The sequence below is a fragment of the Protobothrops mucrosquamatus genome, unplaced genomic scaffold (genome assembly GCF_001527695.2).
Source record: "Protobothrops mucrosquamatus isolate PMUCROS unplaced genomic scaffold, P.Mucros_1.0 scaffold44, whole genome shotgun sequence".
In the NCBI taxonomy this organism is placed as follows: domain Eukaryota; kingdom Metazoa; phylum Chordata; class Lepidosauria; order Squamata; family Viperidae; genus Protobothrops; species Protobothrops mucrosquamatus.
This window is the reverse complement of record NW_015386426.1, coordinates 750,713-767,927: the sequence shown is the minus strand read 5'-3', so window position 1 is coordinate 767,927 and position 17,215 is coordinate 750,713. Positions and strand designations below refer to the sequence as shown.

General features: G+C 39.2%; 1 protein-coding gene across 1 annotated transcript; it reads right to left on the bottom strand.

Moving 5' to 3' along the window:
• Positions 1-6,634: 6,634 nt before the first annotated feature.
• Positions 6,635-17,136, bottom strand: LURAP1 (leucine rich adaptor protein 1). The gene is made up of 2 exons (XM_015811523.1): positions 16,936-17,136; positions 6,635-7,438 (listed from the first exon to the last, which is right to left on the bottom strand). The coding sequence occupies exons 1-2, from the start codon at positions 17,134-17,136 to the stop codon at positions 6,725-6,727; spliced, it is 915 nt and encodes a 304-aa protein (XP_015667009.1). The 3' UTR covers positions 6,635-6,724.
• Positions 17,137-17,215: the final 79 nt, after the last annotated feature.

The following is a 17,215-nucleotide window of genomic DNA, read 5'->3' as shown; positions in this document are numbered from 1 at the left end:
TCCATTGTGTTCCTGAAAGTTAGGATTTTGGAAAGTTATATTCTGTCATATTCAATTTTATCTTTGCCTGATTTAGGAAATATATACACATATAATGCTAAGTCGCAACTTGTTTAAGCATTGTTGCCTGAATAAATCACATTTATTCATTGTGAAACTATGAAGATTTTCAGAGGAATAAGTCAATTCAAGCCCAAGTCAGTTAGAGTATTGTATTGTATTGTATTGTATTTATTGTATTGTATTGTATTGTATTTATTGTATTGTATTGTATTGTATTTATTGTATTGTATTGTATTGTATTGTATTGTATTGTATTGTATTGTATACCACACATCAAATCTCATTGAAGTAGATGCTTTTACTTACCAGATTGGAACATCTGTGCTTTCTTTCATTTTTCTGCCCCTTAGGTAATTTTTTTGGTCTATGTGGTAAATTATTTTAAATGTATATATCAAACAAAGATACGCTTTAGATCAATTAAAGTATACATGTGTGGGTGTTTTAAAATATTGTTGGGTCTTGAGGATCTTCAAGATAAATATAATTTGCCAAAAATTACAGAGGCAATATTTCCAGTTAGAGCAGCGGTTCTCAACCTATGGGTCGCGACCCCATTTGGGGTCGATCGACCATTTCACGGGTGTCGCCAAGCAAGGCTGTCTGCCATTTTTTTCCCCTTTTCCGGTGGGTGCCTTACCTCCCTTGAGCTGGGCCAGCTGGTGGTCGGCCTGCTCCGTCTCTGCCGCTTGCCAGCTACGCCTCGGCTGGCGCAGGGGGTGGAACCACGCATGCGTGGCGCTCCCGGGCAGGGAAAGTCCTCAACTTACGACCGGTTGGGTAGTCCTTGACTTACGACCGGTTTAGTCCTCGACTTACGACCGGTTTAGTCCTCGACTTACGACCGGTTTAGTCCTCGACTTACGACCGGTTTAGTCCTCGACTTACGATCGGTTGGGGGTCACGGCATTAAAAAGGTTGAGAACCACTGAGTTAGAGCACCTTCTAACATCTAGATGTGGGCCATAATCTTATGGAATGTACAAAAAAAGGATTCCTGCTATTTGTTTATCATGTTTAAAATGTCTTCTGTTTATTATAATTCAAATATATATTTGCTGTAGTCTGCAAGACAGCAGGCAAATCCTTGATAATAGGTAGTATTCAAGGCTGTCTTTTTTTCAAAATATTTTTTCTTTATCTTTTAAATTAATAGTAAAAAAGACTCAAAGGAACTAACAAGTATGGATCCTTCCTTTCCTTTCAAATGTAAAGTAAGCCTTGAGCTGAATTTGCTTAATATTTTTTAATACTCAGCAGCAGGAACTGTGATAGGGATCTAGGAGTCCTTAAGTTCTTAGGATTAGCACTAATAAGACCATATTTGGAATATTGCATCTGTTTTGATCACCAGGATACAAAAAAGATGTTGAGATGCTAGAAAGCAGTGGTGGGATTCAAATATGTGACCAACCAGTTCTCTGTGCGGATGCCACTTCTGGAAGTCCGTTCTGGGCCTGGGCAACAAAAAATTAGCTACTGGTTCTGCCAAAGTGGTGCAAACTGGCTGAATCCCACCACTGCTAGAAAGGGCACAAGAACAGCAACAAATTAGGAGACTGGAAGCTAAAACGTATGATGAACAGTTGTTGGAACTGAATATATCTAGTCTAACAAAGAGAAGAACTACAGGAGATATGATAGCAATCTTCCAATATTTGAAGACTGTCATAGACAGGAAAGGGTTAACCTATTCTCCAAAGCATCTGAGGGCAGGACAAGGTGGAAATTTATCAAACAGAGATCCAACCTAGAATTAAGGAGAAATTTCCTGTTAGGGAGAACAATTAATCAGCTTGCCTACAGAAGCTGTGGGTGTTCCATCACTGGAGGTTTTTACAAAGAGATTGGATAGCTATTTGTCCAGAATCATATAAGGTCTCCTGCTTGAGCAGGGGTTGGACTAGAAGACCTCCAAAGTCCCTTCCAACTTTGTTATTCTGTAATTCTGAATATATGAACTCATCCACATCATTGTCTGGGCATCAATATGGAAGTTCTGCCACTCTTCCAAGTCCTAGCCCACTCAGTTTTTTTAGATCAATCAAGGCTGACTAAGTGCTAGGCAGTGGTGGGATTCAAATAATTTAACAAGTGGTTCTCTGCAGAGGGGGAGGCAGGGGAGAGGTGTCGCCACTTCCGCAAGGCAGGTGGGGGGAGGGGGAGCTGCCCCATGCACCCCGCAACCGCTTACCATGCCGAAGGGCCCCCGCAGCCAGGCTTACCACATCCTGACACCTGTCATGCCTCACCTGTTTGATAGTGACTTCTCCCACTTTCTCCTTCTTCCTCCTCCTTTGAACAGTCCTTCGCTCCGGTTGCTGCTTTTTCAGTCCCAGAGTTTTGTCTGGAGTCTGTGCAGAGGGCCTTTGGAAACAAAGCCCTGGAGCAATCATGTGGGGTGGGAACCATTCCCTTCGCTTTTGGACCGGCTCTGAAATGGGCTGGAAGGAACGACCCGAGGGCTCCAATCTGGCTTTGCAGCAAGCAAGGGGATTGGAGGCATGTGAATGCATGCTAGTCTGGCATCTCAAAAAAACAGGGTTTTTTCCTTGCTCCTGGATTTTTCCTGCCAGACTGTTTAACTTTCTTTAACGTTTCTTGATGCAGAATACAGACCCTTCCCATTCTGCATCAAGTAAACTTTAAAGATAGTTAAACAGTCTAACAGCAAAAATCCTCCCCATACGTGACCCCGGGTTTTTTTTTCTCAGAGAGAGCTCATTCCCAGATTGAATTTACAATTAATTTTCCTCAACTTTTCACACTTACTTCCCCTTTAAATGTAGGGTTAGGTAGTTATTTAGCCATGAATAACTCATTGGGAACTAAAGCTATATTTTAGCACACAACCACATGGGTGGAGACTGACCACATGGGTGTGTCTGATCCCTATCCATGTGAAATGACTTAAATGTTCTTTAAGCCTTGTAACAGCCATTCCAAAAATAGCAGTTCCTATATTGGTCCCATAAATGGTCAAAACTTCTCAGAATAATATAACTGGCCAAACAAACCCATAAAAGTGATAGCATTGTAAATCGTGGAACATAATATATAGCCCAAATTTGTAATAGATGCAAATCTGTAGAAGTATCTCACTGAAAGCTATTCAATGCAGAGGGCAAGGTCTAGGTTTGAGCATTTGAATTCTATCTGCTAAATTTGGTCTTTTACAAAGATAACTGACTACACCTGGATTGGGACAAAAAGGTCATAGAGTTAGCAGGCAATATAATTGCCTATATCAAGTAACAAATGAGGGGAAGTAACCCATTGTTCAGACAACTCCTTCTTGCAATCAGAAAAGCAGATTGGGAAACAATCATTGTAAACTGAGATTTCAAAGTGCACAAGATTTGAAGATCAGACTTTATTAATAAATATTTTATATCCCACAAGGCAAGAACATTTGCAATGAAAATTGAAGCTCGTGAAAATTCAACACAGCATCAGTTTACCTGTTATGACATTTTGCACAAAAAGAGGCTACCACTGATCATGTATGTATAAAACAGCAGACATCAAGATTGGAAGATGTTGTCTGATACTATTTTCGTTATCCCCTCTCTCAATAATATGTGATTTTAAAAGAATAAATCTCAAAAGATTATTTCTCTAGCAACAAAGGGAAAGTAGTTTTTTACATCCCCAAGAAAGAGCTACATCAGTTACAAACATTATTGTCCCTTGCTCAATGCTAATGGAGAATTTCTCCTGGGCTAAAAAATGAAATATCCAGCATTTAATGCTGTCATGTGGAGAACAATTTTTTTCTAAAAAAGGCAAAAAGATCAGCATTGTTATGCTTCCAAAACACAAAATACATGCACTGCTCCCAGAAAGCTGCATGCTATGATTTGAGGCAGTTCAGCACAGCTGATGTTCTAGTCCCATATAACACGGTTGTACTCTATTTCTTTGGTACTTTCTTCTGAATATATTACCTTGAAAATGTAGATTCTTTTATTTGTATTTCCCTCCACTGTGTTTATGATTCTCGTGCTTAAATCATTGATGATCCCCCCCCCCCGCGCGCGCGCTCTGGAGACATTTGTGCTCCATTTAGCATTATGGCATCCCAAGGCAGCCATTTTTGCAGTGTTCAGGACACAAATTTCCAACAAGGTTACTTAGCTGACATCAAGTCATTGCCATGTAGAACAGCTCAGAAAAGGAATGTATAGAAAAGGCAGATAACAGAATCAGATTAGACGGGACGTAAACTGCACATTCACAAAGGGTGTTTCTAGCTTGAAAAAGGTTGAATAGTTTTTAAACAACCTAAATCCTGTAATAGCTTGGGGTTGGGTGGAATGGTAAGTATTTAAAACCACAGCATGTGACTCCACATTTCAGTTCTAGTGAGCACTGCTTTCTTTCCTGATCCTCTCTTCCCTAAACACTTTAATTGCAATTTTAATTGTGAACATAGTGTATAGCATGGCCCTTAGTCACTTAGTGTGTCATAAATTTATTGCATTTTTATGGGCCAATTAAAAGGAAAGTGGAGCAAATGTTTCTTGAGCCACAATGTGTTTGTATTATTAAGTTTAGGGTTTGTGTATGCGTTTTCCTCATTTACTTTTTCTGATCTATAGTAAACTGATATGTAAAAGTGCCCATTTTAAGACCTTTTCAGTGTTCTCCTGAACTGAGTCTTAAATCTAAGTAAATAATAATAATAAAAAACCTTGATTCCTTCTCCCCCATTCCACCCTCCAATGCACACGGACACACACGGACACACAGACACACACGGACACACAAGAGAGATGAAACATGGTCTGTATAATCTTGTTAATCCATAACACACCAGTGATATTATCTCCATCATAATTAGAATTACTTCATAAGCCTAACCAAGATTGCTTCCAGGTGAGTATTTTATTATGAAATCACAATAAATTCACTGGAATTTATTAAGAAAGGAAAATCTATGTATAAGCCTTCCATCTTTTCCTACTCCCTCTAGCATCTTTTTCCATGGGGCAGAAAGTCTGACTTTTCTGAGAAACCTAGCAAAATATTATAGGCTTTCAATGAGGAAATTTCACCCAGCTCTTCTATTACCTTTTTCAGGAGGTACAATTTCAACCTGGGAAAAGATTTATTGGGCAAAATGAGGTTATCATACCTCATTTTATTATAAATTTATTTTTGTATTTTTAAAAAAAACCAGTGTAGAGCTGCCATTTAAAACTAAGACATTGAAACTCAAAATTTGAATGCACATACAGCTGTTTTGGCCTGGGTCCCATATATGTTGGTTTGCCAATATTATGGTTATAGGAAACAGCCAGTCAGGGCACTTTTGTAGTATAATGCAAGGTCACCAGTGATTCCTCTTTCCATCCCCACATCCAAGGCACCTAACTTGCCTCCAAAGTATACCACAAAGCAGAAAAATCTCAGTTAATTTCCAAGCCTATGAGAAGTTATCCCTACATATTTGCTGCACTTTTCTGTTATCTAAAAGTACAGCATAATGCTTAAGCCTCAGCCCTTCAAGGATTTTCAAGTCTCGTTAAACAATAGATTCCCCCACTATTTTGCTCAGCTTCTGCTTCAGGTGGAAGGCTGGTTCTCATGGTTACCAGAATGAAGGACATATTCAGTCTGGTGAGTGTAGTAAATGAGTTTTGTGGGCTTCTCTGTAGAATTCTGCATTCCTTTCTTAAACCTAGGAGGAAGATGATTAGGGGACTGGAGGCTAAAGCATATAAGGAACGGCTGCTGGAATTGGGTATGTCTAGTTTAATGAAGAGAAGGACGAGAGGGGACATGATAGCAGTGTTCCAATATCTCAGGGGTTGCCATAAAGAAGAGGGAGTCAAGCTATTTTCCAAAGCGCCTGGAAGCAGGACAAGAAGCAACGGGTGGAAACTAATCAAGGAGAGAAGCAATCTAGAACTAAGGAGAAACTTCCTGACAGTGAGAACAATTAACCAGTGGAACAACCTGCCTCCAGAAGCGGTGAATGCTCCAACACTGGAAGTTTTTAAGAAGAGACTGGGCAGCCATTTGTCCGAAATGGTATAGGGTTTCCTGCCTGAGCAGGGGGTTGGACTAGATGACCTTCAAGGTCCCTTCCAACTTTACTATTATTATTATTATTATAAGGTAACTCAAATATCAGGCAAATGAAGAAGCAGTATTTCCTATGACATTAATAATAATAACATCGATTAAAAGGGCTGTAGTATCAAAGATTTGTCTCTGGTTTCTTTCATTAAAAAAAAAAAATCAGTTATTCCTAGGGGAGCATTGGTTACATGCAGCAGGATTGAGTGCTGCTCAAGTGAACAGCTTTGCCAAAACCTGAAAGTCCAGCTTATGAGCCTACGCCCACCTCCACTTACATAGAAACTGGAACTGTGGCACAAAAGTGCAGCACTGGTGGGCCAAAGGCTTTCAGATAAAGGTGTACAGTATTTTTATATACCCTCGTTCTTGGATAAGACTTAAGATCTTAGAAGTAGAAGGCCGTCTGGCTAATATACCTATGTTCTGTCCACCAGCAAATATGTCTCAACAATTCTGGTCAAACAAAAAGACATTCAGACAGACATTCAGCACAGCTTGCAGTCCAAGGTGCAAAAAGACTAGTGCATAAAGCCTGGAATCTCTTTATGTTAATCCAGGCAGCCAGTCACGGATGCTACAAAAATGTCACATCTTCTTGAGACTCAGCCCACTGCCATTGACCATCATATTCCAGGTGCTTCCTGTTATTGAGTTTGCAATTCTCTGAATCCATTTTGCTGCTCCTGGAGGCCTTTATTGCTAGACTCCCTTTACTTGGTTGCTCAGCAGCTATGGAGGTAAATTTCTCCTCAAGGCTCTGCACTAGCATAGGGACTTGTCTACCCAAGATTCCATTAGCCATTGGTGGTGACAGCTGGACAGGTGCACTTTGCTTGTTAAAACTTTGTTTTTTAACTAAACCAGAGGCCCATTCAGGGTAAGTTTTGCTTTTGTCTTGCTCTTTGTCCACTTTTGCAAGAAAGATCCTCTCTAGATCTGCCTTCGATCTTTCTAATTCACTTCTGACCAGAGGTCTACCTGAGGTAGGTGACATTATGGGCTCCACAGAAGAGCTTTGTCCATATTCATCCATATCATCAGCTAGTGTGTCCAAATAGCTACCAATAGATATACTATCCAGTTTATCATTGGGATCCTGAAGACTATTCCAGCTGCCTCGTCGGGATGTATCCTGACTTTCTGCCAAGCTGTACTGACTGCTGGTAAGGCTGCTACAGCGGCTGGTCAGCATCGCTTTTTCCTCAAGGAACCACTTGACAGCTTCTATTCCATCATTCACAGCTACCAGTTGATGGAGAATCTTGATATCTATTGTTCTTAGATAGGCCTGTGGATGAAAGAAGAAGATATAATTAGATCATACGCTGGATGGAAGATCTTCCAAGGTAAATTGGAATTACTGTAGACTATATAATAGTCAAAGGCCCAATATTTCTCAACACAAACCACATCAACTACAGAAATACACCGAAGGGATAATTTTTCACATTTAAGTGGGCTCAGTATGTTTTCATACGCCAAACAATACACCCATTTTAAGGCAACATGCTAATGATCCTTCTCCAATACACGTGGTTACTCCCACTCAGGTGAGTGAAATGGAAAGGAAAGGATTGTGTATCAATGAGAGAAAAAGGAATAATCTGTTGATAGTCTTGGCCATTGTTAAGATATACTGCTTAACATTCCAATTTTCTCATCAGGTATCACCAGATATTCTGTATTTTAATTGCCATGATGCCCAGTTAAAATCCAACACTAGTTTGTCGTACAGCATGAGGCAAAATAGAAGGAATTCTAGCCTTCTATCCACTCTAGTACAGTAAAAAATGTGCACTAAGGATAAATTATGGTGAACACTTGTAGAGGCACCAGGCTGGGAAAGGCTGAATCAATGAATCAACAAGGAGAAGATATTTCTATTAATTGAAAGTTATATTTTAAACTTTTTTACTACAGGATTTGCCATTAAGTCTTTTTGCAATTTTACCTCTATAGGCAAATTCATTAATATAAACTAGCCATATAAGGCCCTAGGATATGAAACCATATGAAAGGGACCATCTGTCTCTACCTGTTTATTTTTCAGAATCTGGCATTTCCCCTAATTACCTCAAGCTTTTGTGCTGAGCAGTGACATGGTAAAGATTTAAAGTTTTATGTACCGAGTAGCAATAGCAAACAGCTCCTAACAAAGAGAATAATCCAACATTATTTGATTGTGAAACAGCTGCTTGGCTATATGAATCAACTTCAAGCAAACTGGAGCTGCCAAAGTGTTCGGTCTGTTTACTCTTGAATGTTACCCTGCAAGAATAGGAGATGCAGTCACAAAGGGCAGAAGAGAGGCAAAGTTCTTGAAAAGCTAGCACAAAACTTGTTTAGAGAAGCTTGATTTATTAGCCATGATTCAAAGAACACAATATTGGTAAATGATTCCAGCTGGACTAGATAATGTTGAACTAGCAAGATGACAGATGTGAGCACCATGGACAGAGGGGAACAGTTCCCAAAATACATGCTTAAAAATTAACCAAAAGGAATGTCTTTGCCTATAGATTAAGAAGAGCATGGAAAGTGGGAACATTAGAAGCCACGGATTGAGGGTGGCTTCATAGATTATTCCAGCAAAGCATGATATAGAGCAGGCATGTCAAACTCGCGACGTCATGTGATGTCGCACAACGTATCAGGACTTTTTTCCCATTGCCAGCAGTGGGGTGGGCGTGGTTTTGGCATGACGCCTCTGGCCCGTGGGTCGGCAGTTTAATATGCCTGATATAGAGGGATCTACACCTATAAACAGTCTGTTTATACTGTAGAATTCTTGACTTAAATGACAATTTATCACATGCAAAATAAGGCTGCTTACAATCCTCTCACCCTAGTCTCACACTAGTATTTCCAATAGTGATTGTAATGTGAAAATAATCTCAGCTTTATATATTCCACATTTGCCACTTCTTTATCTTGAAACCAAATTCAGCACCATTTGTTAATATAAAGGAAGGGGTGGGAAGAATCAGATTCTATCCATGATCTTGACCTGGTTTTATTGAGTTGGAATGATCCTGATACGTAGATGTGTTCTTAAAGGAACTGAAGAAAATTACATTTATTTTCCTTTGATAATTCTCCATATTTGCCTTTGAACTGAATGTTCGAAGTAGCAGATTCGCATGCACAATAATCTCTACATTTCAGTTGTGTAACTCGATCTTAGAAAGTAGAAATGTGAATGAAGAAATGGAGGAATTGTATCTACGGAAATATTTGTCCAGAAACCATTTCAAAATATCAGGAAAAGACTTGAGAACAAATAGGATATGAATCCAGTAGCACAAGGCTATAGTCCTATTTTTGAACAAAAGCAAACACCTGGTGTTTGTTCAAGAGCTGTGACTAACATGTTGCAGCAATTCCCAAAGAGTGGAATGAATTGTTTTATCTGAAACTGGATGAATAGCTTGGAGGGAAGGGAAGAGGAAAAGCTCTGAATTCCATCTTAATTGTTATTTGTAGCTTTCAAAACAAGCTCTTTATGGTTAAAAATTCAAAGAAAATACAATGCTAACAGCACCTATATTTGTTGGTAATGTCAATATGCCAATCTAAACCTTATAAACTTAGCAATATATTTTAATGGTACATCAGCTGGAACAGATACTCAGTCAAAAACACATCCAATATATCTGACTGTAGGTCATATTACCTGTGGTTCCTGTGAATTATAGTGCAAAACATCTGGAAAGGCACAGTAGGAAGATGACTCATTAAGAGTGAGGTGTGGTTGATTAACCATGCTCATAAATCCACCTCGAGTTAATGAGGAACACAAATTCCTCTGAAAATACTCCCACTTTGGAAATGAGATTAACTCTATAGAATGCTCCAAGAATGAATCACAGGATTCATTTCACTGGGCAGCTGCTGACTTTGTCAATGGTTCCTTTTTATAGGGTTAAATTTGTTTTCAAAACAAAAGGGCTTTATTTTAAAATATGTATTATTTCAGTCTTAAATATCAAGAATTTATGGAAGGGTGTTCATAGGACAAGGGACATATTAAGCAGCCTGATAGAGAATAAATGCCTAAAGGTCTCCTTATCCACAGTCTGTGCATCCTAGATGAAGAAGATTTGCTACAATAATGAGGATCTTTCCAATGGGAGATGCAGCTACCGATCTGAAATGGGTCTTTTCAATAACAGAGCCAATAGTGCTGACCTAGAAAAACCTTATAGTCCTATCTAGGCATAAAAGCTGGCTGGGTGACTTTGGACTAATCACTGTCTCTCAGCCCACAACTTGCCTTGTTATTGAGAGGAAAACAGGAAGCAGAGCCTTACATAAACTGCACAAAATAAATGTAAGATATACAGGTAACCCTGGACTTACAACCAGTCATTTAGTGATGGTTCAAAGTTACAACAGTACTGAAAAAAAGCAAGTTATGAACATTTTTCATGCTTATGACTATTGCAGCATTACATGATCAAAATTCGGATACTTGGCAACTGGTATGTATTTATGATGGTTGCAGTGTCCCAGGATCATGTGATCTCTTTTGTGATTTTCTTAATAGGCAAAGTCAGTGGGGAAGCAAGATTCATTTAACAACTGTATTATTAACCTAACAACTGCAGTGAATCGCTTAATAACTGGCAAGAAAAGTTGTCAGATGGGACAAAACTCCTTAACCACTGACTTGCTTAGAACAGAAATTTTGGCCTCAACTATGGTTGTAGGTTGAGGGTTACTTATAAATGTATTAATAAATAAGCATTAAAATAGATAAACAGACTCCTGACCCCCGGAGGCCCCTTCCAATGAAAAATGCCTTACACTGATTGTATTGTCTGTTTGCTTCTAGGCAAAATATTTTTATTCTCCTACGCCTTTGTAATTTATAAATATATCTACTGCATAGAATTTTTAAATCTTCTGGCTGATGGTTTTATTACACATTAATATTTTGTGTATTTGAATTACTAGTCTAAGGGTTTTTTTTAATCTTGTGATTATGTATCACAACCCATCTGGAAAAACTGGGTTTTAAAAGATGGCATATGAATCTAAAATTCAGTTACAAATCCTTCAGGACTTTGCAATCACATTTAAAACATTTTCTCCAAAACAGGAGAAAAGTAGGGGGGAAAGCCATAAAAATTAGCCAAATCTCTGATCTTTGTCTAATACACTGTTTCTCAACCTCAGCAACTTTAAGATGCATGGACTTCAACTCCCAGAATTCCATTCACCTTAACTTGCTGAGGTTGAGAAATACTGGTCTAACATTTTAACTACCAATCTACGCTGAAGCTAATATTATAGCTACAGATAGAGTGCACTGATACTTTTAAAATCCCTCAGGACCTTCCTGAATTAGACTCTCAATTACTTTCATTATAATTTAATTATTTCCTCAGAATACAGAAAATAATTTCTACTTGGAGATTATTTGTGCACATTGCAGTCTTAGTTTTGAACTAAAATAATGCTAAAGAACTCCGATAGCATAGTGATTTTCTGAGATTTATGTGCCAAGGCCTCCCAGGCATCAAAACAATATCCATACTGAATTACAGCACTCTCAGGTGAAAAGAAGGAAGGTAAAGAAAGCTTGACAGAATGCAATTAATAAAATGGGCCATGAATCTTTACATTTTGTTTTGCACACATCTGACCCAGAAAATTTAAAATACAGATCCTACAAAGAATCCCAACCCCCACAACAAGGATCGTGAAAACGATCCTATGATTTCATTTTCTTCCAGCCTGGGCTTGCTTCAGTTAGAAATAATACAAATAGTTCTTTTAGAATTATAATCCTAGTACTTTACTTTGTGTTTATTTAGTCTCATCACGTAACCTTGCATTTAAAACTTGTAAACTAGTAGGCAGCTAATGAACAAAACACCAAACCAGTGAATTAAATTTACTTTGATAATAAACAATTCAGAAGAGCAGCAGAAAATTACAGAACACAGCCAAAAGAGAATGCCATTTAAAAGCATGGAGAAAGTTAAACATTAAATGAAATGATGCAACCATTTTCAATCCAGATCAAATGTATTCCCACCAAAGATAAAGATCTGTTTCATGAACTTTCAAAAAGCTTTTAGAAAGGAATTTTGGAACTGAGATGCCACCATCAGAAAGGCTTTCTCATGTGTGAATATATTTTCTAGGACGTTTTTACTGTGGAAAAAGTAAGAAGATAACATCTTCGAGTCACGCTCATCCATGAAATTGTCTTGGAAACAATATGGAAATGACATGCCAATGTTTCCTTCCAGGGTGTTTTTCAGCTTCTCAGACTAGCCCGCGGCCCTCATATTTCCCAAATAATAACTGGACTTCCAAGTATAGACAAGATTAGCAGGAACTACTACTACGTGCTGAGGCTTGAAGCAAGCAAGTGTCCCAAACACGATAAGAAGAACTTGAAAGGACGTTACACATACTTCTCTGTATCAGTTGGTGTAATGTGATATCCAACAGGATGAATGTCACCTCAAGTTACATTTTGACATTTTATCTGTTGGCCGTGCTGGCTGGCATTTAGAGAGCTTGCACTCCAGCGCAACAGGGGCACAAGCTTTGGTAAAAGCACGCATGGCCAACTCACACTGGCTGGGGCAGGAAGTAGTAGTTTTTCTGACTCTTCTCCTTTATATCTTCCTTAAGAAGAGACCTTTTGAAACCCAGAGGGTCAGGGAAAAAACTGTATCAGTCTCGGTAGAAAAGCAGGCCTCCCAGGAAATAAAGACCTTCCAGGAAGTAGTAGTCCAGCAGGCTACTTCTGCCTAAATTGTTTTGATGAAAACCTCTAGTAGGAAAACTACCTTTTCTGGATTTATACTTAAGATGTAATTCTCAGAAAACAGCTACAGGTAGTCCTCAACTTACGACCACAACTGAGCCCAAAATTTCTGTTGCTAGGTGAAACATTTGTTAAGTGAGAGTTGCCCCATGTTACGACTTTTCTTGTCGCAGTTCTTAAGTGAATCACTGCAGTCGGTAAATTAGTAACACGGTTGTTAAGTGAACCTGGCTTCCCCATTGACTTTGCTTGTCAGAAGGTCACAAAAGGGGATCACATGACCCCTGAAAACGGCGACTGTCGTAAATATGAGTCAGTTGCCAAGCATCTGAATTTTGATCACGTGACCATGGGATGCCGCAACGGTCGTAAGTGTGAAAAATGATCATAAGTCAAGTTTTCCCGTGACCTTGTAACTCTGAACGGTCACTAAATGAACTGTTGTAAGTCGAGAACTTTGCACCAGATCAAGGAATTAGAGGCAATCAAGTTAGACTTGCTCTGCTGGCAATTCTGTAACATATGGCTCTGTTTTGCATGTACATGCAAACAGTGAAAACAGTCTGATTCACCACGTGAAAATCAATCTCCTAAATCAGCCATTTCTGGCAGTGCAGCATGTAACTTAATACATCCCAACTGTTTTCCTTCCACATTTCTCAGCATCCTCATAAATGAAGAATTTCGTGATGGAAACAAAGTATATGACGGATGAAAATACCCTCAGTTTGAAAAATCAAAACAACACGCTCTTCCTAAGAAACCTTATGAGTATTTTCATGCTGAGGAGCAGATGTGTCCCTCAGGCAAACAGCCAGCCTATGTGTGGAGAATGGAGTCCTGTTTCATTGCATTCTGTTTTCTGCCCGGAGAAACAATCTCAGGACAAAACAGTTTTCTCTCATTCTCTTATTTTATGTTGACATGGAAAAGTAATATTTAAATGCCAAGTTTCATAGGAAAGATCATTTTAAAAATGGGGATTAGATTAGTGTTGAGGCACCGCTGCTTATTACAATGCTGATTGTCATATTTGGTTCCCAATTTTTTTTTAAAAAGATCAGAAGTAACCTGAAGACCATTCAACCTGAAATTTTACGTGACAATATTTTCCATTTTTATGGATATCTCAATAAGTTAACAACACAATCCTGTATATATTGACTCAGAAATAAATCCAAGTTCAGAGGGATTTAGTCTCCTGTAAATGGGCTGCAATGTAAATCACACCAGGATGACACACTGTAGAGTGTTCATAACCAAAGCTTTAAACCCAAAACTTAAACCCAAGCTTCAAGATTCTTGAGTCATTTTCACTTCCTCAACAAGTAACCCTCCATAGCAACTGTAGTTACATCGGAGGACTGAATACAGCAATCCTACGCATTTTTTTAAAAAAAATTATTTGAGTCAACTTCAACTCTTGCTGACTTCTTGGATAGATACATAGGGAGTTAGGGGTAACAGCGCAGTAGCTTGCTCTAATGCTGGATGGGGATTCTGGGATTTAAAGTCCACAGATCTTAAAGTTGCCAAGGTTAGACATCCCTGCTCTAACCTTTTCCAACTTTTCGGTCTAGTCTGCCCTGGTATTTCATGCATGCCTTCTTGGAAATAAATTCTACTCTGTTATTACGTCCTAATTTTCACCTCAAAGAAAAGAGCAGCGAAGAAGCATTTTTTACTTTATTAGCAATTTTTGTAAATTGCTAAAAACTGACTTGTGGGAGAAAATTAGGGTTGTGACTGTTGCCAACTATTTATTGGGTTTTATTGGTTTGATTAACTTGAATTATTTGTTTCATTGGATTTAGAGCTTACTCAATTCCCAGACACCTCTGGATGGCTTACATGTTAAAAATAGAAACAATGAAATGAAAATAAAAAAGAGAAACATGTATATCTGTTTTGTGGTTATTATTTTTAAAGATTATTTTATTATAGATGCATTTTTCAAAGTTAATGTTTGTTAATAATGTTATATTATGGATATGTTTATGTAATAAATGAACGTATAAGCCTCTAAGGATCATTTGATTGGGCTGGTAATAACAAATTGATAAATGTATTTTTCCCTTTCTGTTTAAACATCCCTGAAGTTTTCTTGGCAAGAATTTCCCGAAGTGGTTTGCCATTGTCTCCTTCCTAGGGTTGAAAGAAAATGACTGGCACAAGGTCACTCAGTTGGCTTTGTGCCTAAGGAGGGACTAGAACTCATGAGCTCCCAATTTCTAACTTGATGCCTTAACCACTATACCACTGGCTCTAAGAAATGTATACATTCTCCTATTTGAATCTCTCTTGCCCTAAGGTTCAATTATAATAAATCTGCCATGATGCAATCCGCATGATTAAAAACAATCATAATCATAACTTGAGCTGCTACCCTGCTTAGCTGATCCTCAAAACAGTTAAGCAGGTTTGGACTTGATCAGTACTTGGATGAGAGGCAATCAGGGCAATAGACTAACCTGAGAAGTTTAAAAAATCTCAAACAAACTATTTCCATATTCAGAGTTGTTTTACAATTGGAATGATATATAAGCCTCAATAAGTAAGTTTTTAAAAAAAATCTTAAAGGACAAGATATGGATGCAGACATGAAGTTACCTAGAGTTGAACTTGACTAGATCTTACCTAGTGCCTGTTTAGTTTAGTTCCAGGTGCCAAATAAATTAAAGCTGGACACCCTAAAATCATTTTATGATAACTTCAAACAAGCTGATGTTTCTTAGATCCAGTCTATCCATTTTCATGCTTTTGTCTCAATTGAGCTAAACAAGAATGCCAAGTATGTAATACTCCGTGTGTGTGTGTGTGTGTTTTGCATGTGCATATGTGTATGTGTGGGCGCACACATGGATGTCCATTAAATTGAATAGGAGATTTGGTCCCTTATTACTTCAATGGAATTCTTTGCAGAATCCCATTGAAAAGCCAACCGCGTCGCTAGAATTGTACAGACGTTCAGAGACACATCTTCTTAACTTTGAAACCAGACTTGGAAAAATGTCTCCAGTATCTGAAACTGGGCTATCACATATTTCAATTTCAATCTGGTACTTGAAATGGGCTGAGCTGGGAAATGGTAACCTCACGATCAGAAGTATAACGGATTGAGCATTGAATATAGACTGAGAGCTAGAGAACAGAGTGAACTTTTAAAGCTATACTAATATAAGTAATCAATAATATAGCAAGCATCTAGCACAGAAGTATTTTTTCCTTTCCAGCCAAGAGTGGGAGTGCCTGTCATATCCAAAATCTGATGATAAATCTGATTTTGCATCCTGGAAAGGAAGCTGAGCTGGAACAGATGGGACAAATGGGTGCAGAGTTGCCCACCATCAGATGGGAATGCAGTGCTTGGGACTTGGAATCGGGAAATAGGGGGACATCCAATAAATTGATAGCCTATAGAAAGATAGGCAAACTGGACTGAGCAGTTTTCAGAACCAATCAGTAAAAGACAGGAGAGCAGGGCTAAGGTCCAGGCTCCAGGATGAGCATTAATGATCAGGTTCAGCAGAGACCATCAGGGGAAGATGTCCAGAGGAAAATTCCAAGTTCACTCAACACCAAAAATCTGCCACCCAGCCAGCCAGTAGGGCTGGGTTTGCTTCATCTAAAGGGGGGGAAAAAAGGCATTTGGGCGAAAGAAAACTCAATATACCTACGGTAGTTGTGTAGGTAGCTGTGTAAAGTAACAGAAGGCAAGTCCACCCATTCATAGTGAGAGATTCTTTATGCCAAATCAGTTCTTACTACTAACACAGGAAGGCCACGCCGCACTTAGGAATGGAAAGGAAAGAGGAATGAATGAGGAAGGACTTTGGCGGAACAAGACCTTTGCCTTTTCTCCTTCCAGAAGCAAAAAAAAGAGGTGTGTGTGTGTGTGTGTGTGTGTCTGTGTGTGTGTCTGTGTGTGTGTATGGATGTGCAAAAGGGGGCATCCTATCTTTCCGCGCGGAAAAGGGAGAGGGGGTTCCGTGACTCACCAGTTCCACCTTCAGAGCCTTGATCTTCTCCCCCAGACCGTGGCGCGGCCCCCGATTCGGACTGTTCCGAAGCAGGTGAGCAGCGGGGTCCCCCCGCAGCCACCGAATCAGCCCGTCCGGAGGTTTCTGTCCGAGTTTCACCTCCAAATCCTTCAGGTCCGGAGGCAGGGAGAGCTCCGCGCCGCTGCCCGGAACCTCCATCCCGGGAAAGGGGGCGGTCAAGCGAGAGGCTGGATCTAGTCTCGGCAGCTGGAAGCGGGCGCTCCCTTCCCCAACCCTC